This window comes from Acipenser ruthenus, chromosome 12, assembly GCF_902713425.1.
Source record: "Acipenser ruthenus chromosome 12, fAciRut3.2 maternal haplotype, whole genome shotgun sequence".
NCBI classification, from domain to species: Eukaryota; Metazoa; Chordata; class Actinopteri; order Acipenseriformes; family Acipenseridae; genus Acipenser; species Acipenser ruthenus.
The window spans coordinates 10,337,462-10,363,796 of record NC_081200.1 but is presented as its reverse complement, the minus strand read 5'-3'; the positions used below and the strand labels follow the sequence as shown (position 1 = coordinate 10,363,796).

The 26,335-nt window shown below is 35.6% G+C and overlaps 1 protein-coding gene across 5 annotated transcripts; it reads right to left on the bottom strand.

The window, feature by feature from the left end:
* Positions 1–1,467: 1,467 nt before the first annotated feature.
* Positions 1,468–24,464, bottom strand: LOC117417306 (protein ECT2). 5 transcript variants are annotated; one of them, XM_059034521.1, is made up of 26 exons: positions 24,181–24,463; positions 23,208–23,364; positions 22,193–22,272; positions 21,399–21,494; positions 20,248–20,430; positions 19,847–19,936; positions 19,078–19,185; positions 18,718–18,791; positions 18,058–18,188; positions 17,670–17,785; positions 17,169–17,231; positions 16,669–16,891; positions 15,206–15,342; positions 14,913–15,032; positions 14,592–14,660; positions 13,232–13,342; positions 13,047–13,143; positions 12,491–12,572; positions 12,044–12,122; positions 11,334–11,453; positions 10,355–10,493; positions 9,301–9,455; positions 6,908–7,018; positions 6,516–6,656; positions 3,026–3,105; positions 2,455–2,565 (listed from the first exon to the last, which is right to left on the bottom strand). In XM_059034521.1, exons 2-25 carry the CDS (start codon positions 23,332–23,334, stop codon positions 3,037–3,039), a joined length of 2,721 nt encoding a protein of 906 aa, XP_058890504.1. In that variant the 5' UTR covers positions 23,335–23,364; positions 24,181–24,463; the 3' UTR covers positions 2,455–2,565; positions 3,026–3,036. The 5 variants fall into 5 exon arrangements, with proteins under 5 accessions (XP_033885247.1, XP_033885248.1, XP_058890504.1 ...); XM_059034519.1 differs by lacking the exon at positions 3,026–3,105 and adding an exon at positions 3,624–3,955 and having other exon boundaries at positions 2,479–2,565; positions 24,181–24,464; XM_034029356.3 differs by lacking the exon at positions 3,026–3,105 and having other exon boundaries at positions 1,468–2,565.
* Between the last annotated feature and the right edge of the window lie 1,871 nt (positions 24,465–26,335).

The following is a 26,335-nucleotide window of genomic DNA, read 5'->3' as shown; positions in this document are numbered from 1 at the left end:
AAATGACCCTCAAAAGGTATCTCTATTCACAGCCATCATGGCCGCAGTGCCCTTTCAGCTACAGCAACTGGAGACATCTGTATTAGCAAGAGTTTGGGTCTAAATAACATGATTATTTGATTTGTGTGGTTAAGTCACACCAATCCCACACACTTGTATCAATATGTATGAATGCGCTAGGACATCGGTCTTTAAAGGGGAAAAAAAAAAAAAAACAGCATATTGCATGTTTTAAACTGAAGTGTGAGAGAGACGATAACAATCTGATCAAACACAAATGCCTGGCAGTCCAGAGGTGCTGTATTAACACTAGCAGAATACAGTAACCCGTTTCATGCAGCAGTTGTGATGGTGTTGTGTAAGTACTACTGTTGTGTAAAAATGTAGCATAAAATGAAATGTTGCATTCAAGAAATTTTGAACAAGAACGAAAAGTAAAAATGCAGTTGGCTCCTAAGGCAAACATTTAGGCTGCTGGCTGACAAAATAATACAAAAAATAATAAATTAAGTTAAAGTGGCCAATAATTAGCGTTTATATATATATATATATATATATATATGATAAAATTACACAACACTCTACACTTTGGCCTTGACTTAAGTTTAGTGACCTTGGTGCCCTCTACAAATGTAGAGAAATTTGGCCTTGCCTGTTTTGTTGCCAATTTAAAAAGTCTTTGCAAAAACTTTGGACTCACTGAAAACAGATCCAATTTGTAATCTTCATACTGGCAATATATACCGAGCATCAAAATAAACTTATCACTTATATTTGAGCATCAAAAAAACGCATCACTTATATTTGGATAAAATTCACTAGATTGAAAAATGACAAACTATTTTAGAGCAGGTGCAGTTACTTTGTATTGTGCTGATTAACAATGGACATGACAAAGATGCTGCAAAATGATCTGTCAATCTTGGGCAGGTGTTGCGACCCTTGGTCTCCCAGTTCACTGTCATTGACAGTGTGTGTCTGGTTATACCATCTCGCCAGGTTTGAAATTGCTGGCTGTGAGCACCCAAGACGGCAAGCCACAGTACGCTGCCCAATCCAGCCTCCAACATACTGATTGCACAAAGGCGCTGCGCTCTTGACAGACGTGGCATTTTGTTTTATTTTCTGTGGTTTTATTGCTTTTATTCAAACTTGCAATTCAACAGCTGAAATCACACCCTATCCAGTGTCCAATCAACTGTCTCACTAATTAGGTGATTAAGTGCATATGCTTCAGTCATAGTCACTCAAGCGTGTCATGGTCAAGGATGAATGACTGAGTGATTAAAAAAACATTGTCAATGTCCATCATTTATATACCTTATTTTTTTCCGAAAATAAATGTGTTATAATAGTGATAAGATTCTTTTGATGCTCTGTATAGATTAATTTGGGTGTTATTTATTTCTTTAACTAAAAGCACTTCAGTTTAACAGCAATAAGAAACACACAAAATAATTTCTACTCATTTATTGTAATAAACATTCGGTTAATGTCAGTTTCAACTAATAAAAAGGGATTGTGCACAATAGACAAAGGATTAGCCTTTATGGTCCATTCAGTTTTTTTTTTTTTTTGCTTAGAAAAAACTGACAAAAGCCAGAAAATACATAGACGTTGTAAACGCTCTCTAATTGTACATAGAAAGCACTACAGTATTTAAAAGTGTGGCAAATAAAACAAGAAATGGGTAAGTGCCTTAGGTTTACACAAAATCTATGCACTGTACCATAAAAAAAAAAAAAAACACTTAATTATCTACAACAATTATAGGTATGACACACAAGGGACAGACTGTAAATTTACACATAAATAGATCAATTATCAGCTTATTAATATAGAAAGTCTGGGGAAAATATATACAAAGCACAACGGATTCATTTTTATGTTCTACATGCAACCAGCCCAATACAAAAATAAATCAGACAATTGAACAATACTTTAGAATGGGTCCCCTCACTTTTTTCACATGAATACATTGCAATATCAACCATGCTTTTAGTTAACTACATACGAGACTAGAAATACACACACATATATATATCAAAAGCTTTATAAAAGCTGAATATATACTTTAAATACTTTCTTGTGAACTTATTACTGTAAGATGGTAGACTGTTTAAAAAAAAAAAACCTGAAAGATCCTATGCTGCATTAGATTGACATGACGTGCATTCCATTCAGAAACTCAAAGATGACTAAATACTATACTATTTGCAAGCCTTAACCAGTGTACATGTTGTGCTCCACAAATGTGTCAGTTTATCATGTCAAATAGCAGGAAAATACAAATAAACAGGACAGGAAAAATCCTTCAAATTTCTTAAGCCAAGTCAAACAAACAACTGCCTGGACATTATTGTTAATTATCAAACTGAAGTTACAAACAGAATGTTGCCCAGTACCATATTATTCAGGTTAATTAGGAGTTACAATTAAATCATAAAATAGGTTCTATAACATAGTCTGCAATAATTATATCAGGTGTGTAGTTGATCGACTGAAAGTGTGATACTTCCTTTCAAACATGGCTGGCAGGCTGACCAATGACGGTGACTGGACTCTCTAGAAAAAATAAAGGGGTGAAATATTAATAAAACAAGGTCAACAGAACAAGCAGGTTGACTGCATTTTCCTTAGCAGTCCCTTGTGAAAGGTGTACCGATAACCAAATCACCCAAATTCCACAGGTGCCATTTTGAACTACAGTACATGCAACACTGAGCCCAAAGTGCAGTCATTCTTTCTTTCCAAGTTTCTTCCATTTTAAAAGGGTTACTAAATACAGTATTTAAAAGAAGAAAAAAAAACACCACCACAACTTCCAGTTGCAACATTTACAAACGTGTAGAAGTCCTTTATTCTTCTATACATTTAAGGCTCAAAATGTTTTATGCAATAAAATCTATTTGGTCCTTCTGTAAACTGAATACAGCAATGCTTTTGCAGCTGTATACAAATTGTTCCCTTGCTTTTAAAATCGCTTGGAAAAGGAAGTCTTCAGCGTGTCTTTAAAGAAATCTACCTGTAAAACGTTCAAGCTCCTAAAGAAAAGCAGCACCGGAATCTAGGTGGGGGTGGGGAGCGAGTTGGACACACGAGAAACTGCAATAAAAAAATAAAAAATAAAAGAAAACAAGTGTTTTCAGGTTTCCTTTAAAATTACAAGTCCCGAGAGATTGTGGATGGTTCAGCACATTAAATGCAATTGTGCTTTTACAGAAGGAAACTCAAGTGCATCAATGTAGGTGAAGCAATAGGACTCAGCCTAAAATTTATCTACAATACAGATATGCAACGTGTTGATCGTGGTACAAAACTGTATATAAAGTATACTGAAATGCATTGGGATTTCAAAAATACCCATCAGTCTCTGCACCTAAATTCTAAACGGCACTACCACCTCCAAAATAATATGCAACACCTTACAACTTGCATTGTTGTTCAAGATATGTTCCTTGGAAAGAAAGAATTTGCAAGTGTTAATGTAGTTTAAAACTAGGCCCTTTACAAGATAAATGGTTTACCAGTCATTTATGCAAAAGAAAAGCCCTCTGTGAAAAGTGTAAATTATACACTACCAAATGAATTGGTGAACTGTGTTAAAAGTATAGGATTCTCACTTCAGCCATTCTTGTCACAAAAGGGTTTCCCTTCTGGTCACCAAGGAAGACCTTTGGGGGTGACTAACACTCTGTGGGCTTTGCTCAGAGGGCTCAAAAGCAGTTGTAATTGTTGGAACTGAAGAAATCTGAGCAGTCGGGGAAGCATTTGAAGTACAAGAAGTCGACACCCTATTATTGCTGATGTGTTTTTTGGGGCTGCTGGGGGTCTCATTACAAATAGGGACCCGGAGCCTGGAACTTGGAGAGCTTGCATCTAGGGAGTTTGAACGGTGCACATTAGCATGCCTGGCTGAGCAATTTAGGCTGAACGTTGAAGAAGAACGGGATATCTACAAACAGGGAGTAAGGAGGGAAGGAAAAAGTTAACTAATCAAAAAGGGAAAAATGCAATTAAAGTAAAAATTGTAATTATTCTGTATGGTACCACAATGAAGAATGTCAAAAGCAGTTAATAAAACAAATCACCCAAAAATTAGCAGAATATCCCTGATATCCCTATTACCTATGAATAGGGGGTCTACCTAAATCGCAATTTTGGGGAAATCGGGAAATTGAGGGGGTCACTGCGAAATTCACCTCTTTTAGGGGCCAATGCATACAAGACGAGAAAAAAAAAAAAAAAAAAAAATAGAAACCTCGTTTAAATTAACTAATGCACAATGCATGCGACGCAAATTACGTATCCTTAGACAAATAACATTTACAAAAAAACAACTACTCCAAAGTGGTTAAGTTCTTGTTTACTGTTCAAATGACAACAATGTTTTAAACAGCCTATCAGTGTGTCTGTACTGGCTTATCTGTGACCTGTACTGTAGAAAATACAATCAATTGCTATTTAGCTTCAGACTCACACATTAGAATGAAAGGCTACTACAGAGGCTGCTGAACAGAACGTAAAACAGCTTTCAGAAAACAGTTAAGTGGAAAGTCAGCACAGACAAAATGTATTCCTGGTCGGCTGTAGCAAAGTTAAAATCAGTACTACAGGTACAATCTAGCACAACCACCTCGCTTCAACAACCTGCTGCTTACTTTTTAAACGCAGTTAGAATTTTAGACCCGAATAGGCACGTTTTCTTTGTTTTGACTCGGTACTAAAAATAAATTATTGGATGGGACAAATAACATGACAATGAACGTGCTACATATATTGCCTTTAAAGTATGCCAGATGCCCTTGGGTAACAGAGTTGTGGGGCTGTTTCTAATCGATTTCCACATCTGTATAACTTGGCAAAGCTTTGCCTTACACTTCCAACCAATTCAGTGGATGCAGAACATGCAGTCTCAATGTATGGGCAAGTCCACACCAGACAGAGAATGTCGGCAGCAACTGCTGGGGGATGTTGCATGCTTGCCTTTAACAAATGACAACACTCTGTTTTAGTAAGGAAGCAAGTACCACTATTTTTAGGCTTTTTATAGTGCTCTGAAATATTGTCTACTTAGGTTTATTTAATGTTTAAACAGGTCCGCGAAATCCTAATTTTATTCCATAACCTACCTGCGAAAAATACGTAAATTTACCACGATTTAAGTAGATCCCTACCTATGAATTCTCAAAGCTGTACTACTGCTAGTCAAATTTAAATTAACACACTGCTTGAGTGTTTTTTTAAAGACTAAGCATACATGCTCCACTGCGGAGGAAGTATGTTAAGTTAGTGTCTGTGCATCAGTGAAATGTCATGTCTGCAGATCAAAAATACATTAATACAAATGTAACCTGGCCTATTAAATCTACAAACATGGTTATTTAAATAGGCAACACTAGGCTAGATTATGGTTGGGTAGTACTGCTAGTTGATGTTTGAAGTTACTACCTAATTTAACCTGAATACCACTTTTGATGTTTCATTCATCTGATTTGTGTTGGAAATATTACTAAAGATGACAAGATCGAGTCCCACAGTGATGATTCAGGTTAATTAAATATGTACTCTTTCTCCAAGTAGTTTTACACATTTTACAACAAGGTACAACCACCCCTGGAAAACCCTGCTTCATGGAAGCTGTATAAGGTTATTCGCTATCACAAAGCTACGGCATTAAAACTTTAGGCACTTCTCCACAGGATGTCTTGCATTTGTCTTGTCACACTTGATTACCATCAGAAAATGCTCAGGTCTAAACATAGCTAAATTACCAAGTGGATACTGTGACAGAAAGACAGATTCTTGGAGGTAAATCTCCCTCCCGACCTGTGAGATCGCTAAGTAACAGGAACAGTGTACCTAGACTTTGGGCTGACACTTCGTTCCTAGGGTTAAAAAGAAGTCGGGCATTTATAAAAGGGGCGGAGCTTCAGTACATTAACTCATCGACCCGGAAGGGAAATGATGTGGCAGCCGCGGATTGGAGGAGCAGGGACATAAGTAGGGGACGAAGCGACGTAATCTGTTCCTTCAGTTATGGTTACGAAACGACCCGGAAGGACCAGTGTTTTGAAATATATCATGAGTGTTGTGTTTGTTTTGTCTAAAAATACTGTTTGTTATTGTTTAGATGGCTAACACGATCCGAAGCTGTCGCCAAAGGCCAGCAGCAACCCGGACAACATCACTGCACTTTGTTTCATTGAGGACTGTATATCCACTACAAGCACTTGAGCATGCATTGTGGACTTGTGTTTGTGTCTGTGTTTAGTGTTACGTGTGGGTGAATAAGAATGGGAATGTTTATTATTTGGGAACCAACCGTGGATTTAAACAGAGCAATACATGCTGCTGTATTGCCTGCTAACATTGTTTATTATTTACTGTTATGCCATCAGGCAATCTGATTACAAACCATTAAAACAACATTGCCCCTGGATTATAATTGTTTATTATATAGTCTGTTTATTGATCACCTGCACACTGTTAACCACTTTGCCAGAGATACTTACAGCCAAAGATGACGTGCTTGCCAGGCGACCACCCAAGTAATTCCCAGTGCCTGAAGTAGGGCTATCAGGGGTACTATTTGCCAGGAATGCTCTCTGTATTACTCGCTTTGGAGTTTTGGTGAAGGAGAAAGCTCTTGTGACCTTTAAAAGGATACAAAATAATTAAATGAGGTTCCAATCATGACTCAATGCAGATGATAAATCAATTCAACAAAATTGAATTAGTATACAAACTGCATGAGGAGTAATTGCTACACAAAACTGGTCATAGGCAGTTTATTTTTTCAAGACATAGATAGATATAGATATTTTTAAACAAACTTTCAGTGACAAGCCTAAAAGATAAATGCATCTTGAATCAAATATCAAATTCTAAATGTAAATAGGGTTACCTTCTTGGATGTCTTTTTGATTGCCCTCGATGCACGGCTCAGTGTGCTGCTGTCCATATCTTTCGTGTTTACTTGCAGGGAGTCAGGATCGGTACACTGGATTAAGTTCTCCTGTAGCACAGAAAAATAAAAATGCTGAAGAAAAAAACTGAAGCACCAGTATTCATTAAGCGGAAATATTGATTGCAATCATTAAAAAACAAACAAAAAAAAAACAAACACAAACTTTATAACCTCCACCCAACTTTTAAATAATTGTGCTATTGATCAAAGTGGCACTTCTTTAAATTGCCAATTTAAATATATATATATTATGTTTTAAATTGGAAATATCCATACAAATGTGAAGAGAACACTATACCTCAATATAGTTAAATCTATCTATCTATCTATCTATCTATCAGACACACACACACACACTGCTCCGCTCCCTTGCTATAAGGCTCTCGGTTAGAATGTGCCTCCGATATAAGGCTCCTACAGCAGGTCCCCCAATTCCTTATACTAGTGATTAATGCAATATTTCAACATTAAATACAGTACCGGTGTTGTTTCAAACTGTAAACAACTTCTCAGCCTAACTTCCATTTCTGTCTCTCCCTTTTGATACAGTACCTCAACTGAAGAAAAGCTGCGCCGGCACTTTATAATACAGACATCTTATTCAGCATTTGTTTATAAATATTAGGCCTATTACCTGGTTATCTTTCCTATTGTATTTACTTTCTCTGGGAGACTAGAAGCTTCAGCCCCGCTCCGGCAGCCGAACCTGGGGCAAGCCCATCCCCTCTTGCCCTCTCCCAACCAGCTCTCCTTCTCGCACTTGTTTTGCTCGTCTGTCGCTTCAAACTGAATTCCCTGAATTCAAACTGAACTGCTAATCAAAATGATCCATGTGTGGAAATTACTTTTTTTGTGTGTGTGTAAAAAAATATATAATTGATTACATGGTGCTTTATGCATGGTTAATTCTCAGAAAGTTACATTTTTTCTTCACTACATATGCATCATAGAGAGGAAGTTATTTTATTTTGTATTTTAGTCACATGTGTGTTGTGTCCCACGGTGCCCCCCGACCCCTCCCAATTTATAATGCTCATAGTGTGTCCCCAGAGACCTGCCTTATGGCGAGGGAGCACTGTGTGTGTATATATATTATTAATCTATCTATCTATCTATCAGATACAGCTGGTTGTAGTATACACTTGTCCCCAGTAAGAGAAACTGATATGGCAGCACACTCCTGTAGATCCTTTAAATTTTGAACAGTTAAATAAGGTAAAATATTTAGCATCTCATTAAAACCAATCTTCATTAATATCCATTTGTTTTAAAAAGCATAGAACAACGCGTTGACACATCAGTGTCTTCATCAGGTTACAAACTGCTGCCATACTGGTTTATGTTACTGATACTACAACCAGCTGTATCAGAGACAATCATATTTAATTTTCTATTCCATTGTGGTAAGCACCTCATCACGTTAAACTTTTTGTGCACAAATGAGTTTCTAAAAAATGTATTATATATATATATATATATATATATATATATATATATATATATATATATATATATATATATATATATATATACATATATATATACATATATATATACATATATATATATATACACACACACACACACACACACACTTCAATTCCTGAGGCCGTTAAACATGAAAATAGGTGTTACTGCATCTTCAGCAATTTAATTATGCATGTTTTTGGAGCTGGTGGAAAGAAATTAAAGAAAATCTATTATAAAAGTCCTAAGATTCAGTGCAATTGCTATACTGATTTGCAGTTTCATGCTAAATCTAATAGGATTTAAAAATCAGATTTAAGATGCTTAAAATATGGCATAGGAAACCAATACTTTGCAAAAACATTAAAATATATATATATATATATATATATATATATATATATATACACATATACACACACACACACAGTATGTAGATTTCAAATCCAACCTATAATTCCTTGATTATTAAACAATATCAAACAAATTAAATTAATTTTATTTTTAAAACTTTTATTTCAGATGGTAATGAATACTGCAGAAGATAAATAATTGCCAGAAAGGCAGAAGATAAATTGCTCCCTGGCTAGTAGCATTCAAAAAATGAAAAAGGAGAACATAAGAATGAAGCTTATTAAAGGTGGCAGACTGCCCTTTAACACATACTGAGTATATACAGACTTTTGGGACAACTTTGGATCTGTATGTGGGGGATAAAAAAAAAAAAAAAGGGCAGAAATGTTTGGGTTTTTTTGTACATACACAACACATTCCTGAATGGTGTTTGCCTGTTGGTGGTGAAGTTAATAAGCACCCAAAGCTGTTTCACCAGGAAATCACACACTAAAAACACAGCAACTTACAGCATCTGCTTTACAAATGGTGTTGGCTACATGCCGGCAAAGCATCCTGAGCCAGTCTTCCTTGAACGTATCCTCTGCTGTCAGCTGGAAGCTAAACAACAGGTTGTCCTGTTCAGTGGGAGGGCGCACCACAAGGGCAAAAGCATTATGGCAATCTGTGATCAAAACCAATTAGAAAAAATAAAATAAAATAAAAGAAATCAGTTAAGGTGTATAAATGTCTTCACCTATACTCAAGTGTGAATGCAGCAATTACTGGTATAGGTTATGTTGATGAGGTCAAAATGTAAGCTCTCAGGAATTGTAATGCCACTGTAATTAAGGTTTGAGCTATTGCGGGTATAAGGCTTACACTTACTTTGATTTTTTTTTTTTTTTAAAAAGCATGCTTTGTACCAGTTTGATCATTTTCCTTCTATGTGACCCTGGAATAAAGCTATCCCCTGCCTGACATACCAAGTAATCATGTGTCCTAATGTCAACATATTCGGCAGCGATTTAAAGGTAGCCAAATACCAATACCAGAGGTTTAGGGTGTACTGCATTGATAAAAAAAAGTATGCAACAATTGGAAGAACCAGACACTTCCCTCATATTGCTATTATTGCAAATTGCCTTTTCATTTTAAACTTCACTTACTGCATTGTACCATGCTCACTTTGTTCTGAAAAGGATTATTTTAAAATTGTTCTTAGAAATCATGGCAACATACAAAGAGGAGTACATTAAAACGTAACTATTCCATCAGAGCGCTGCATTTCTTTTGTGCGTCTGTTTAGGTCAAGACCTTAGAGACCCAGATAAAATATTAAAAAACTTTAAGTATCCTATTTTCGTATGATGAAATTTGTACTGTTAATGAGTGTAACTTCGCCATTACAAAAACTTTACTTTTAATACAAATGCAAATGCCAATGTTAATTTATAAAGACCAATGTTGGAAGGCCAGTACTAAACTTATTGTTAAAGCCTGTATTCCTAGGAAACAACTCAGCAGATTCAGACCCCCACTAAGTGGATAGCAACCTTTTTGGAGAGTCCTGCGTTCACTAACCTTCTGTTTCCTTGAGGTCCAGAACTTTCCTGATTTGAGACAGGGGCATAAGAGTAATGTGTTTAAGGGAGGCCTGAGGTCGTGTGCCCCCATGGGGGCTCCTAAAAGTGGATATTACTTTATGACGCTTCCTTGCAATCTGAAAAGAAAGGTAGGACCATTTAATCCCTTTTAAAATGGTTTGCAGAAATTATTTTTTCTATTGATCTGGAAGTCAAGTGTAATATAATGTGGACTGGCATCAGGGGAATTGGTTAACCCAGCAAGTCAATAGCTCCTTCTTAAAGGTAAACCATCTCTCCTCGTTATCAGGCCTTTAATTGACAAAGGCAAGTTGCTGCTTTTTCTTTTCTTTCAATTTAAATAATGCTGGTCTAAGGTGGGGGTTGATTTTAAAATACAGTAAAGTGTCTCAGTAAATAAATTTAAAAGTAATCCTCATCGTTTCCCTTTGCTCATTAACAGGCTGGTCTGACACTCCTGAAACCAGGAGCTGAGACTCTTTTTTGATTGCTAAACCCCATCCTAATTCAACACTTCTAATTAGGAAACAGATACAGTAAGATGCTGTGTCAGCAACAACAGATTGCACATGCATAAATAATTCAAATTCAGAGCTGTTGCAAATAAAATTGCACTTTAAGCAAGTATCAACAATCCTAAATTTGAAAATATGCAGGGAAATGCTTTAAAGCTGATGCCACATTTGCCCCCAAACTAAAATACAGTACAGTGAAGATTTTAAATAGTCATTTGTGCATTCCTGAAGCAGCTAAAACAGTGTTGCAATGGTGTTTGTATTTTGATTTACAATCTTAATTATATATACACACAGAACCATGTATTTAGTCATATTCTTTCAGATAATTTTACAGTAGTAGTAGTCGTCGTAGTCACAATTCATCATTTGTTATTTTTTTTGTTAAAATCCAATACATAAGGTTGGTGCATTTGAAAAGACGGCTCTTCGTTAACCTACCTCCAGACAGTCATTGAAGAGAAACAAAGTGACATTTTCCCCTCGGTCACAAGGCTGATCCCCCAGCGAGATTGTCTCAACTCTATGAACCAGACTGCGATGAGATGACAGAAGATTGGCCTATATTACAATATAAAAAAGGAAAAAAGGTAAGTTAGCAATTTATCTCTGCACTGATCATACTAATAATGTAGTACTTCTAGAATCCAATCATATTTTATAAAAATCTGAAATAAAAGCTGTATATACTTAGGCTTTATTTTTATATAGATTTTATCTTTAAAAACCATCATCATTCATTTAATTATATCAAAAGAAGTACTGAAAAACATCATTTGATCTGTATAAACCAAGCTGTGAAGCATATTGCAGATTGTACTGGTAATGTAAACAAACTTAAAAGTATAAAAAAAATTCCACATCACTATACAGAAAAACGCAAGCAGATTGCATCTTAGTGAATTTACAAACACCGACCCAACTTCCATTTATGTGACACAGTACGCTTGGCTGTTGCACCTTATCAGATTGGTTCATGCAGAGCACTGTAAGCAGCTAAAGTAACCAAAAAGAGGGCAAGATAGACCCCTACTGGGCTTACAGGTACAGAGAAAGAAAGAAACACACACAAAGGGGAATTGCATATTGCACATGCATATTTTCATTTCATGTACTTTGGTTAAAAGCATATGTATTTAAAGAAAACCTACTGGACAATTATCAACTTCATAAACAACATCAAAGATCTGCTTTTGTCCTTCTGTTTTTCTTTTGTCCTCATTGATATGCCTGAAATAAGATACAAATATACATAGTTGTTTCCCTATAATAAATTAATTATGAAGTATAGTATTGAAGCTTAAATCAAAACATTTAAAAAGGCAATATAAAATTGTCAAAAGCAGCAGAAAGATTTATTTGAAATATACTTCAACAAAAAAAGTCACACTAGTTTCCTTATAAAGAACACATTCAAGGGATTGATACATTGTGTTGTAATCACTGGCTGAGGTAAAGCACAAGTCACTATTTTAATGATCTAAATACTGCTGAGATTTCTAAACAATTCAGCCCATTAAACTGCTTTTTTGGACAATGCCAACATAACCTGAATGACTGAATTCAAAGAGTTAAACAAAATTATAATAAGAACTTACGTCATAACTTCTTTGAGCGATTCAATAGCCTTTTCTAAAGTGACTTTGTCAGGATTGTCATCTGCAGTGTGTTTCCTAATATCTAAAAATATATTGGGGGGGGGGAAGAGACATATATATATATATATATATATATATATCTTTTTGCATAATACAAACAATAACATAACTAATTCAACTGTCAGATATTAATTCAATAAAAAAGCATAAACATATTACTATTACATTTGTAATTCACTGGAAATCTGTGTTTTTTTATGTTTCAGCTAATTATATTGTATTAGTGGTCAACAGGAATACACTTTCGGAAGGGGCACCAAGAACCAAAGTGCACTTAAACATGGAAACATTCATCAACAGACTTCAGTGACTAAACATAGTGCAACTTATCTCTCTCTCTCTCTCTCAAACCCCACAATAAAAAGGAGAAAAATAGTACTCTGCACAGTTTGACATGTCAAATGTGAATATTAATTTATAGCTGCTTTTAGAAGCAGCAACATGTCAAACTTTTTTTTTTTTCACTCGTGTTTAAAAGAAAACAGTTTGAGATTACCATTAAGTAGGAGAGCGACACTGGGTAACCTCTGCACTGGTCGGATAAGCAACTCAGCCAAGGTTTGACGCCCACACTCCGGTTTAGCTTGGTTAATCTAAAATAAAAACCCATTTGCTTGTTAAAGTGACTCAAAAAAAGTTTTTAAAAATTGTAATTCAAAATAAATTAAAAAAAGTACATACCTTCAAAAAAGCATGAAACCTTGGCTTCTGCTTTTCACATTTGGCAATTGTTTCCTTACTCATTTCAAAGAAATTGACAAATGGAGGGTAAGCTTTCACCAATTCTTTTGACTGTTAAAAACAGAAAACAATATGCTGTGAAGTTTCATACCCACAAAACGGTTTACAAAAAGTGCAAGTACAACATACTACCCTAGAGTAAAACATGCAAAAAACTTATTACAAATACTATGGTAAAGTTTTGTTTTTTTTTCTTCAAATGAGGACGAGACCTACATAGCATTTGGGATTGTACGACAGGTAGCAAAGTCTCATCTCTCATTACACATTTATATATATATATATATATATATATATATATATATATATATATATATACACACACACACACACACACATACATATATATATATATATATATATATATATACACACAGACATACACACACACACAGTTCTCCATCGCTATAAGCCTCTCGGTTGTAACGCGCCTTGGATATAACGCTCCTACAGCAGGTCGCCCAATTCCCTATACTAGCGATTCATGCAGTATTTCTACAGTAAATGCAGTACTGGTGTTGTTCAAACTGTAAAGACCTCAGTCTAACTTCCATTTCTGGCTCTCCTTTTTGATACAGTATCTGAATTGAAGAAAAGCTGCGCTGGCACTTTATAACACAGACTTCTTATTTAACATTTGTTTTATAACTAAATAAATATTAGGCCTATTAGTGGTTCTCTTTCCTAATGTATTTACTTTTTTGCTGTGAGAATAGCTGCAGTTTTCCTTGGGACATAAGACGCTTCAGTTTCACTTCAGCCCCACTCCGGCAGCCGAACCAGGGGTGAGTCCATTCCTTCTTCCCCTTACCCGACCTGCTCTCCGTCTGCACTTGGTTTGCTTGTCTGTCGCTTCGAACTGAACTCCCGACCGCCAGGCAATTTATAGTTTAAAAACTGCTAATTTAAAATGATCCACGAGTGGGAATGTTACCTTTTTTTTTTTTTTGTAAATATAGCGTTCATTACATGGTGCTTTATGCATGGTTAATTCATGGAAAGTTACATTTTTGCTTCACTATACATGCATTAGAGAGGGAGTTATTTTAATTTTAGTCACATTTGTGTTGTGTGTCCCGCGGCGCCCCCCACCCCCTCCCCCGTTTATAACGCTCTTCAGTTGTGTGTGTCCCGAGACCCGAATTATAGCGAGGGAGCATGGTGTATACATATTCCACATATCAATCCAATAACTTATGTATCCAGTACAAACCCCCTACAAGTACTGGTGCCACTGAATAGCAACTTTCAGTGGTTGACTAGTAACAGTGGAAAAAACAGGAATATTCAGTATACTTACATATTTTAAAATGATGTCACCAACACTCTTATCCTCAGACCAGTTAAGTACAAGTTCTTCAAGCTCAGCCTGCAAATATATATATTTAAACACAAATGTGTGCTGAAACAAACATTAGCAAGTCAGGAAATTCTCAGAGGTTGCTCCCTGTCTGTCCCCAGTGCGAGCTTCGTAAGATCCTATTTATTTACCTTCTCCAAAAAGAATGAAATTTCCCCCATGCTTCAAATTGGAATCGCTGTTAAAACTAGAACCCAGGTAGGCCATTAGCTGGTAAAGGGATTTTGCTTGATGAAGAGAAAATGTTTTTATAAATGATACCTTGATTCTAGTATGCACATCAAATATATCTGGGATACTGCCAAAAATCGTTTTGATTTCTTCCACAGCTAGAATAGGCCCACCAAGTTGTCCTTCTTTCTCCAAAGGGTCCTTGAACAACTAAAAGATAAAAGTAAATAGTTCCCATATGTGATCAAGATGGCCCACATGTTGATTCTGCTTACAGTTCCAATAATATTAAGGCTTTAAAAGGAAGGTATAAAATCCCCAAAAAGTCAGAGTTTTACTAAACATCTAACCAAAAATTGATATTGTAAAAAAAACAGACTGACCTGTAACACTGTTGTTAGGATATCCACATAGTTGTTTTCAGTCTGGTACAGCTCCTTTGCAACCTGCCACCTGGCAGACTGCTTTTGAGGAACAGGGGTTGAACTTTTTGAAGGTCTAGCAACTGACCTGGGAGTTTCTGTCAAATTAAAATAATATAATTAGTAAAAAAAGCACATACTTTATCTACCCAATGCAAACAGCTGTTAACTTCCATTCTTCCTTTAAATATATAACAACCTGGATTATCCAAAACTGATTTTACAAACACCTATCAAAACAGTACCCTGATAACCAATCATGTGTACAGGGCTCATATGCCCACTGTCATGGGGAAATATGCTCAGATCAACTCTCTCAAGTACAATACTCACATTACTGTATATACTTAACGTTATGGGGGGTTTACTGTAATTATTCCCAGAAGATTTGGTACTAGAGTACTGTATTGTAAATGCATGCTTTGAAACATGACATATGTTCCATAGCTTACCTTTGTTTTCAATTGCACTCATTTCATCAAAGCTGTTACCTATACTAGTGTCAATAACAGAGTATTCAGAAACTGCCGAAGATGCAACTCTGTCTTCAACAGCTGACACTTCTTCCAACAAACAAACATTGCTGCAGGAATACCTTCTAGAAATGCTTCTATAAGGGTTTGTATCCAAGCTGACATCTTTTAAACATTCAGTACTTGAGCAAAGAGGTTTTAACTCTTGCTCTCTTCTATCAGGTTCAAGTCCTCCTATTTCACTTTCTGACAGACTGAAATGTAGTGGTTTCTGGCCGCCTGTTTCATTGTTAAAGGTTGTAAAAGGGGATGATAGCACATTAAGAATATTCTGTATTTGTTCCAGGGTTGCCTGACTTTCACATGCTTTAGTCTCACTTGTATGGAAAGTATCAGACTTTTCTGTCATGCAATCATCTTGTGAGAAATTATACGAAATCTGCATGCCTGAGAACTCTTCCTCCTCATCAGCTATACTGAACCTGTCCTGAAGTTGCATTTGTTCCTGTTTAGCTTGCCGGAGGTAAACTGAAGCTTTGTTAACACCAGACCTTTGCTGAAGATCTATTTCTAGCTGCCCTTCTTTCTCTGGTATATTCTGTTTTGCCCTTTCATTTCTCCGTCTCTGGCTGTGCCTGGTGGGACGGCGGTTACCAGGTGTCCGACTACAGTTTTTTCTACTTTGTGTTACTACTCTGTGTGGTGTATAATCTGCAAGAAAAGAATACTGACAAATTAAAAGCTGTCTCCCTCTTTGTAATTAAGATAAACTAATAGATACGAATTCACTTGATTAGCAAAATAACTTTCTAACTTATGCTTGATTCATATACAAGTTTGCTTTACATCATGAATGTCATTACTTAGCATTTTTCTTAAAATGAGAAATGTAGTTGCCAGCCTAACAAGACAAGCTTTAGAATATCTTACATTACTCTAGCCTCCACATACCTCCAGTAGCCTTTCCTGACTCTGGTGTATTGGAAATGTCCAGAAGAGATCCCATAGACAAGGAGTGCTCAGCAGATGTCCGTTTGCGTGGTGGGAATGGAGAAATGTCTGTTTCCCTGGTTAGCTGCGCAAGAGTGTCTTGCAGACGACGTCTCTTTCGGTTGCTATTCGGCGTGTTCAAGGACAGCAGAGAAACAGACTTCTTCAAAGTTGGGCTTCCAGCCTGTGAAGTTATTTTATAAGACAATATATACACGTTACCCAGATTTTTACAGAAACAAACAAAATAAAAATAACACCTGGCAAAGCTTGCAGATAAAGGAGTTTGAAATATTAACATTAAAGTATAAATCACATATAATACTGTATGTTAAGGATAGCACTTTTTATGGGGCCTATCCAGTATTTCAAGTATAGAATATTTCAAAAATAAACATGGGTAGTAGAAACTCAGATGAATCATACAAACCATGTATTTTACCTAACATTAAACAACCTACCTTTTCATAGAAATACATAGACTCCCCAGCTCTTGCATCCATCTGAATGCTACCCCAGAACCACTAAAACAAGAACAAACTGTTACTTCCATTTTCATAACAATGTGACATTCATTGAAACTTTTTTTTTCTTCTTTTTTGCTAAAGAGGCCATGCAATGTTAGTTACATTAAGAACCAAGAAGTAAAATTGACAAGTATTTAACTACAAACTCACAGTAAAAAAAAAAAAAAAAAAAAAAAAAGCAGACTGATGTACTGTTCAAGTACACTACATCAAGCTAAAACGGGCATTTGAAATTGTTCAAATGAAATTGTCATTTATTTACTAGCTGAAAAACATAATATAAATATTCTGCGAGCGTGCCAGTATCTAATTTATTTCTGGAGCACTGAAGTAGGAGATTTAGTTTATCAGGAATTCATTCTAAATGTAACTTTTTTTTTTTTTTAAACCTACCAGCTAGAATTTACCAGGGTAATGAATAAAGTAAGCATTTACCTCCTGCTTTACAACATATAACTTCTTTGATGGTTCAAAAGGAAGTTCTTTTATTGTGTTCTCCTCAACCACCATGTGGGTGCATCTGACATCACCAACATCCAAGTATCGGCCACCTTGCAGATACAGGGGGGAGGACTCGTTAGAATTGTTACATGACAATCACTGAAAGTGCAGCGCTATGTGCTATGATCCAACATATGCATAAGATTTAGAAAACTGACATTTATTTTCGACACAGATGCAAAATGCAACACTGATGTGAAATTTAAGAAAACAGGAAATCAATGTGGAAAATTCAATGACTTTTTGTAAAATAGACTAAGTAATAAAAAACCTAGACAAACACTCCAAGTTTGAACCCAGTATTAAAAGGAATACCCCATACCCTGCATTTCTGTCATGTCTTCCATGCTTGCTTTATCTTCATCAGAAAAGCCCAGAAAACTCAGCACACAGTCTTGGAACGGAGGTACTTTGAACTCCAATCGGAACTCTTCAGCAGCTGCACAGAAATTACTAGAAAAAAACATCAGTAATTTGTCAGCAAAAATGCCTTTCAGTGAAGGCTAATTTGAACAAAACAAAGACATTACTAATTTGCTGACATTTTACTAAAACGGCCTGCCTTAAAGCAATATCCCTCGCCTCCACAACAATAAAATGTGTATTCAGCAAAGGAATATTTTTGTTCTCATGTACTATATTGTTAACATGTACACTTTATTGTTGAACTTAAGTGAACCAGTTCACACCGAAAACCTGAAAACTGAGATAATGTCCCAGCTTGGTCAAAGGCATTCTAATGGAACCACGTGGGAAGTTCTGACAAAAGAATGTATAATGTGATAAACTAATTGATACTAGTTGTGTCAAATTGACTACTGTATCAAAGGGTATAAAGACTATACACTTTCAGTGCATCTAATAATTCTAGTTCTGCAGTATCTTTCCCTGTGTATGGAAAATGGATTTTCCATATTTTAATCATGGAACATTTTTACCAGATAAACGTATATTAAACCTGTACCATGTTAGTGATACTTACGGCTCATTCCTCTTCTCCCAGGCCTTATATATCCACTCTGTTTTCAGAATTGGCGTGCCCATGCTTACAGCAACCTGCAAGGGTCAAAACACAATGAATTAAGGAATTGTTATCAAATTAATAATTAAAGCTGTACATGCATCTGCAACAAATAGGGCACATCTATATTTGTATTATAATTTGAAACATTAAAAAAATACAAAAACCCCCAACATCCTACCAACTGCATAAAACATTTTTATTAAAGACATTTCTAAATGTAATCATGGCATGCAAACATGCTTGGAAAGGGTGAACATTGAAGCTAGGATACCGATTATTAATTATGTATGTTAGAAATTATGTAAAAATGCAACCGACCCTGAACTTTTCTCCATGTGTGGAATTCGCAATAAGATGCGTGACTTTGGAACTGAAATCCCTGCGGATGGTGCCTCCCATGTAATGAGCAAGATTAACAAGTTTTACCTAGAAATGAAAGAAGACAAAAGGAAATATACAGGGAATACATATTTAAAAAACACCTCAACACACTGCAGAGATCAATACTGTTACCAATGCAAGAGAAGACGATTGTCTTTAGGGATGCCATATTATCTGGGGTCATAAATATAACATCCACATATTACAGGTACCTTAAAGATGAAAATAAACGCTTAAGCACACAGGTTCAGCATAATTAGACAGGGAGCTCAACATATATAGCTTCCAGTAGATCATACAATCTGGTTTCAGTCTAATGACAAAGCATGTGGAGAAGCTCCATGCAAAATAGACATGACATATTGTCACATTTTTAGGCAAGCAGTTCCAAAAGGCAGATTGTCCAATCAGGGATCTGTATTGTAGAAAGTGTCAACATGACCTACATATTCAGTATACTGAATAACTACTTGTAACAAGTCAAATTTGGAAATTTTGGAAATACTGTTGGCATCAGGCCAAACAATACAAGGGCAGAACTAAAGAGAAAGCAAGTAAATTAAAATACCCTCAAGAACATTCACTAATGAATGGTCATTTCAAGTGCCATCACTAAGCTACGAGTCATTCTCAAGTGTAGCTACAAAACTGTCATGGGATGATGATGATGAAAAAGCACTTGAATGAAAGCAAATTAGAAACGTACCACTTCTTCTTTCTTTCTGAATCCGGTGAAACACAACACCAAGTTCAGCATGGTTGTACAGTAGAGTGGCCGGGAAGAGAATGGAAGGGGCTATATATATATATATATATATATATATATATATATATATATATATATAAAAAGGAAATACAAAAAAAGTCAACATTACGAAAGAGCTCAATAACAGTAACACGTCATACTGAAATCCACCAAGAAATGCCTCTTCTAAATATCTTCTGACTAATTTCTTGGTAAGAAAAATTAAATGCTAAATAACACACTTTTTTCCCCCCCAATAAAGATTTTTTACACAAAGAACAGGTACAAACCACCAAAATGGTGTGAAAAGTACACTTCACATTGAAGATTTGGACAGTCTCAGTAGTCAATAGTTTATTTACCTCTTCTTTCGCTGCACAGTGGAGTACAACAGGTGGTCCAAGAATTCTGTTGTCCTTTTTATATAAGTATCCATACTCTGGACACTCAAAATCAGTCAGTATGAATATCGTTTCAAATTCTGTGTTCTCACCATCTCCGAACTCTTTCACATTACATGTTTTAATACAGGGAACTTTAATTTCCTAAAGAAAGTAAAACAAAAAATAAGTGTACTACTAATGTAAAATGGCACCACACCCTTGAGCCATGAGAAAGTACACTACCATATATTATGTACAAATAATGCCTGTTTTTATCTTCTCCACAATCTTTGCAAATCTGGTTATTGACACAAAGGACTATGTTGAAGTAATTCAATCATTTAAATACAGGCCATGCACTTAATATTAAACAAGTAATTAAACAGGCTAGCAGACAGTCCTTATTCATTTGAAGATGACAACTAAAAATAACTGAATAGGCCTTTTTTCCTTTTATGACTTAATAAAATAAGATTTGTGTTGTCTTCTTACGAGTTCTTCAGTTTCACTTAAAATACACAAGGTAAAAAAATGTAAGTATTCAAATTTGTATCTTGTGTTATGAATCAGTCTATTCTAAAATATATGTATGAAGTTCATTTTTCATAACCAATTCATAAATTACTGGTTTAGGTTTTTTTTTGTTTTTGTTTGTTTTGTTTTTTTAATGTACCGCTGGTTTTACATCCCTCAGTTTGCACTAATCATATTGTATTATACCTTCCCTAATGCAACACTGAGTAATACAAAATGAATCAAGGTCTGTGAAACCAGCAGTGAATGTATTAGATATTTAAGACATGCTTTATACTGCAGTAATATAAGCTGTGAAATACTGTAAAAGAATATTTTACATGCAACATTTGTCACTGTATAAAACCCTCAAAACAAAGACCCATCTCCAAGTGGTAAAGCCATCAAACAATTGCTCCAAATCAAAAAGGACACCATTTAGTTATAGAAAGTGTTCCTCTTCACCAGTTGTTAAATTCCACAAATGTGCTATAAATCATCCAAGACCCATTAGTATACAGTAAACATGTGCTATTACTCTGGACACCTTAAACAAACCATGCAGGATTGGTCTCCATGTGGATTTAAGCATGCACAATCCAAATTCAGTGACATACCATATTTACTATAGTTTTTATAAATGTATTGCCCGACTCGCTGCCAGGTTCACCTCCTTTAATCCTTACAACTGGGACCTCCATTACTTTAACAGCCTGTAAAAGGAAGCACCAACTTAATACAACGATGACTATAAACCACCACCTAGGGCTTTTCAGCACTTTGTCTTGTCAAATATGTGTTCCTATTGTTCACGATTTCCTGTCCAGTCTATTGTTGGATCTTTCGCCTCTTCCATCCTTAGTGTTGAAAGAAGCAGTTTGGGTACAGGCGAGGTGTCCTCTGGTTCTGAACCCAGTCTTGTATTTTATTAAATTCTAAAATCCCATAGTTTAAATTTAACCAAGAGTGTACAGTTACTGGATTTATTTTTAATATAGCGATATTGGAATTATTTATAATATACTGTTGTATGTATTCTTAAATATATATCATTAACTTAATTACAAAAGTTGTAGAAAACAGAAAAATCTATGTTATTTTTGCAGGTACTTACTTGAAACTCAAAAATAAAGTATTTTATCCTCAAACAAAATGTTGCTATTAAGATTTCAAATTTGGAGAAAAACGAATTATCACAAACGCAACACCTTTTTGTGGCTTTGTTTACAACAGAGAGAGCACTGCTGCTCTGATTCGAATTAGTCAAGGTTTACATTCATTAGGGTTTCCCCACATTCATTACTTAATCTCTCAAGGATTTCTTGCTATTAGTTTAGACTAACACGAAGAAAAAAAGAACAGCCAAAATAAAGGCTTCCCCAAAAACTCATGTGGTTGGAATAAAACTTACCTCTAATGCTTTAAGAAGTTTGTCATCATTGCCAGCTTCCCCAACCAATACAACCCGGGTTTCAACCTGAGGCATGCCATCTAGAAATGAATTTGAAGAACAATTACAAACCCAATTAGCATGTTAAATACCTAAAACATTGTAATTTTTTATTATTTATTTATTTTAATGTGGATGCTACTAAACAAGCATTTGTTACAGGCTTGGTACCTGCAGATATTTTAAAAACAGAAGGGACTTGTATTGCTGTAAAGTGTGTATTTACAGTAGATTAACATTTCTTTCCAAAAGCAAACAATCTGCAAGCAATTCAACAGAAAAAGGAATGTTAGACAATTACAAATGAACTGAAACTGAAAATGGTATTACTAAATAATTTGTAATTGTCACACTCCTTTTTTCTGTTCCTGTGACCTTGGCAGCCCTACCTATATTTTATTAAGGGTAAATGTTAAACAAAAAAGGAACGCAACACCTAGCTCACAGAGTTGGAATGTTGTTATCCTTGTTTCACAACCAAGATAAGCAGCATCACATTGATTTATTAGTCACATTACTCAGTGGCAGAATAAAACCTGTTTAAATAAAATCCTATAATGAAAATGTCAAGATGTCCTTGAATTATGCTTCTTTGGTTGCAGTTTTGTAAAATTAACTTTTAATTGTTCTCTTTTCAAAGCATGAGTAAATTGCAGACTAGAAATAGCATGACAATATGGCCAGATCTTCCCTTTAAGAACTGTTTTTAAAAAGTCACATTTGTTACTGCTTATTAGCAATACCATAACTGGACCATCATTTCTTATGATAGCAGTTACCAAAATGGAAATGGATTTTAACGTCTTGGTTATCACCCCAGAACCTACTGAAGTTCTACAGACATTATTCTAAAATAAGAAACTCGATTCACTCAATGAAACTCTATGCCACCCATGTGTCCTGCTTGGCAACAGTGTTTTAAAAGCAACAAACCTAGGATTAAACACATTCTTTTATTAAATGTGTTCCCAATTACCTTCAATATCCTGTGATGTGGAACCAAGAAATAAATGTTCTTTGGAGGTCTCTGCCAATCTGGAGTCAAAAGCAGATAAGTCTAGACTCCGACCAGTTCCAAGTGTTAAAGTACTACTATCAGCCATTTTGGACGAATAGCTACAGCTTTTCAAGCTCTGTAAAATAAATGGAAGAGAGAGGAATAATGGACCTCAGAGTAAAGACACAGTATACTGTAGTGCAAGTTATATTTTTATTATGAATGTATGGTTTTCTTGTTGATAACAATATGATCAAGGTCTTGAAGTTTGAGTAGCGGGATGTTTGCGATTTTCTGGGATCCAGACAGGAGTTTAGTGTCGCTCGCAAAACAAAATAATTTTCTTTGTACAGTAATACATCGCACAGAAATTCGTAAATCAGTAACAGATTCTCAGATAGGAATGTGACTCGATAACAGCCTGTATTAGTACTGTATTACTGGTACCGTTTGTATTATGCCACAAATTCATGGGCGTGGCTAATATTGAATGTGCATGTTGCCACTGCTACACCTGTTTAAACAAACAGACAAAAGAATACAACAGCATAACCCGTAATGTATATAATTCGTCGTAACTAAACTGAATTGTCAAACCAATGTACCTGAAACAAGAGTAAACGAGTATGTTGAATCTATTTACGCTTAAAATAGTACTTTCTACAGACACCTACTGCATTAGCAAATCAATCGGTTTTTTTTTTTAAAAAAAGAAGACAATTAGCTATATTTGATACGTCTTTATGTAACGTTACGGAATAGCGATGCATATTTAATATTTCAATAAACGAATAAAAATACTTACATATAGTATTCAAACAACAGAAACTAGAACTTTATATAAAAACGATTAGATACTAGTCGTTATTTTTTATTTTGCATTGCTAATGTCACGCGGAGCTGTTCCTATATAAGATAATATAGAAAAAATAACAAAACCTCAGACACTCACCTATTGAGATAAAACAGCAAATCGCAGGCCTCTGAGGACACGAATGAGTAACACTGAGAAAACAGTAAACACAAAAATTATACTAAAGCTTTTTTTAACGAAGAAAATACGAACACAAACAATCGCGGTAACCTTCGCGCACCGCTTTGCTAAAACATATACTTTAAATAGTTAATTTCAATGCATTTGAACTGTGAACCCTCATTCTCTTTGCTACAAGAAGCTGTCTCGCCCAGCTAAATTCAAAATGAGAGTCAAACACGAGATCAGCAAGCTGATTGGACGAGACGGGAGAGCATGTACAGGAAATGATGTAGCGCGCTTCCAATTGGTTACTCTCTTCAGAGCGCAGGCAGACACTCCTTTCATACAACTCGTTTGGTTCAAATGTAATGTGTGATTTGATTACTGGAAAAGAACTGCCAGCAAATGAGACAGTAGTTTGTACCGGACATTTTGTGAACTGAGTTATTTATATTGGTTTGTTTAAAATGACCTGTTAGTTTGAGGTAGACATACAGTTATCCACGTGTTCTGTTGGTCCTGCATTGCAGGCTTTTTAATGTTTTAAAATAATGGCCACAACACTGTGTAGTTGTTTAAACAAATGTGTTGCATTAAACATTTTCATCTACAAATCTGTAACTTTTACATATGCATATTCAGAATATATGTTTTATCAAACCAATGTTTTGGAGCGTGTGGTTTCGATATCATTAGCATAGAATTGTAGCGATACTCCCTAGTGATACCTTACTCGTGCGCTTAGTCAATGCTGTTTTATTCATATTCAAATTGCTCGTACCATCTCTTTGAGGTTTGGCTCATAAAAGAATGGCATTAAATGAATTTCTTTCATGCACTGTAAAACCCTTAACAGACTTAAATGTTTATTTTTGTTACTCATAGTACACCAACACACTTCTAACTGGTGATTTACAAACCAAAGTAATTACAAGATAAAATGGCATGACAGGCAGACCCTTGGGCTACCAAGCTATTGACAGGTGTCTTGTCAGAACTCACTAGATCGCTCTAAGCTACTGTACGTACTACGTTCTGTCAGATAGCCCCAAAGGAAGAGCTTGGGAACATAAGACATTTTCACAATTAACAAAAATGTACAGGAGACTCCCGTAGCATATCTTAATAAGACACGGGTGAAGGTGCATCAAGTGTTAGCCCATTCATTTATAGGGTCTGCACTGAATACCACCTTGAGCCTGAATTTATTCTAAAGTATAGCAGACCCTAATATATTTCTGTGTATCAGATCACAAGTGGGCATTCTGATGGTGCTGACTACTCATGGGGTTGATATTAGTTGATATACAGTGCACCAGAGGTTATAAGGTGGTATGGTTATGGCTTCTTTGGACCATAATATCATTACGCTAGCACAGTGTCTTATCTATGGCTCCCTATGGTTATAAAGGGGGAGCACTATATATAATATATTAAAAAAAAAAAAAAAACTCGTGGTACTACGTGGTACGTATTTCATAGTAGGAACATTGTTTTAAATAGTTTTCATGCGGCCATAAATGGTGCAAAAACTGATAAAGGTAATGGATGATTTCAAAAACATGTTTTGAAACTAGCAATATGACAGCATTTGACACTGCTAAAATGAACAGAGCTTTCCAAAGTATCCCATGCTGATTGCAGTTTATTGGTTGTTTTGTACAGATTAACAGTTATACTTATTTATGTATTTGACTTTCTTTCCAAAATCTTGCAAACTATTTTAACATGGGTGCCATTCCATATCTACCAGAATAACTCAAGTCTCTGGTACTAGAAAAGCACTACATGGGGGCTGAACCTTGGTGAACTCAAGGGAGAACTGGAATCGAGCGTGAAGAATCTTTTTCAGAGTTCTGAGTTGCATCCGATTTCTCTTTTGAGCTTAAAATAGCTTCAGTTACTTTACTGAATAATTGAGAGCCCTGTTTTTTTTTTTCAGAATTGGCTGTATTTGAACTGGAATCCAAACCCTTCTTTGCTCGACACAATTTTTGCTCCACAGAGTAATTCCACAGAGGCTCCTAACAGGTACAGACAGATGCTTGCGATGAATCACTTAAGGTCGCTCCTTCAACCTTTAGAGGGACTTGCCAAGCTTATTCGTGCCAGTATTTCTTGGATTAATTTG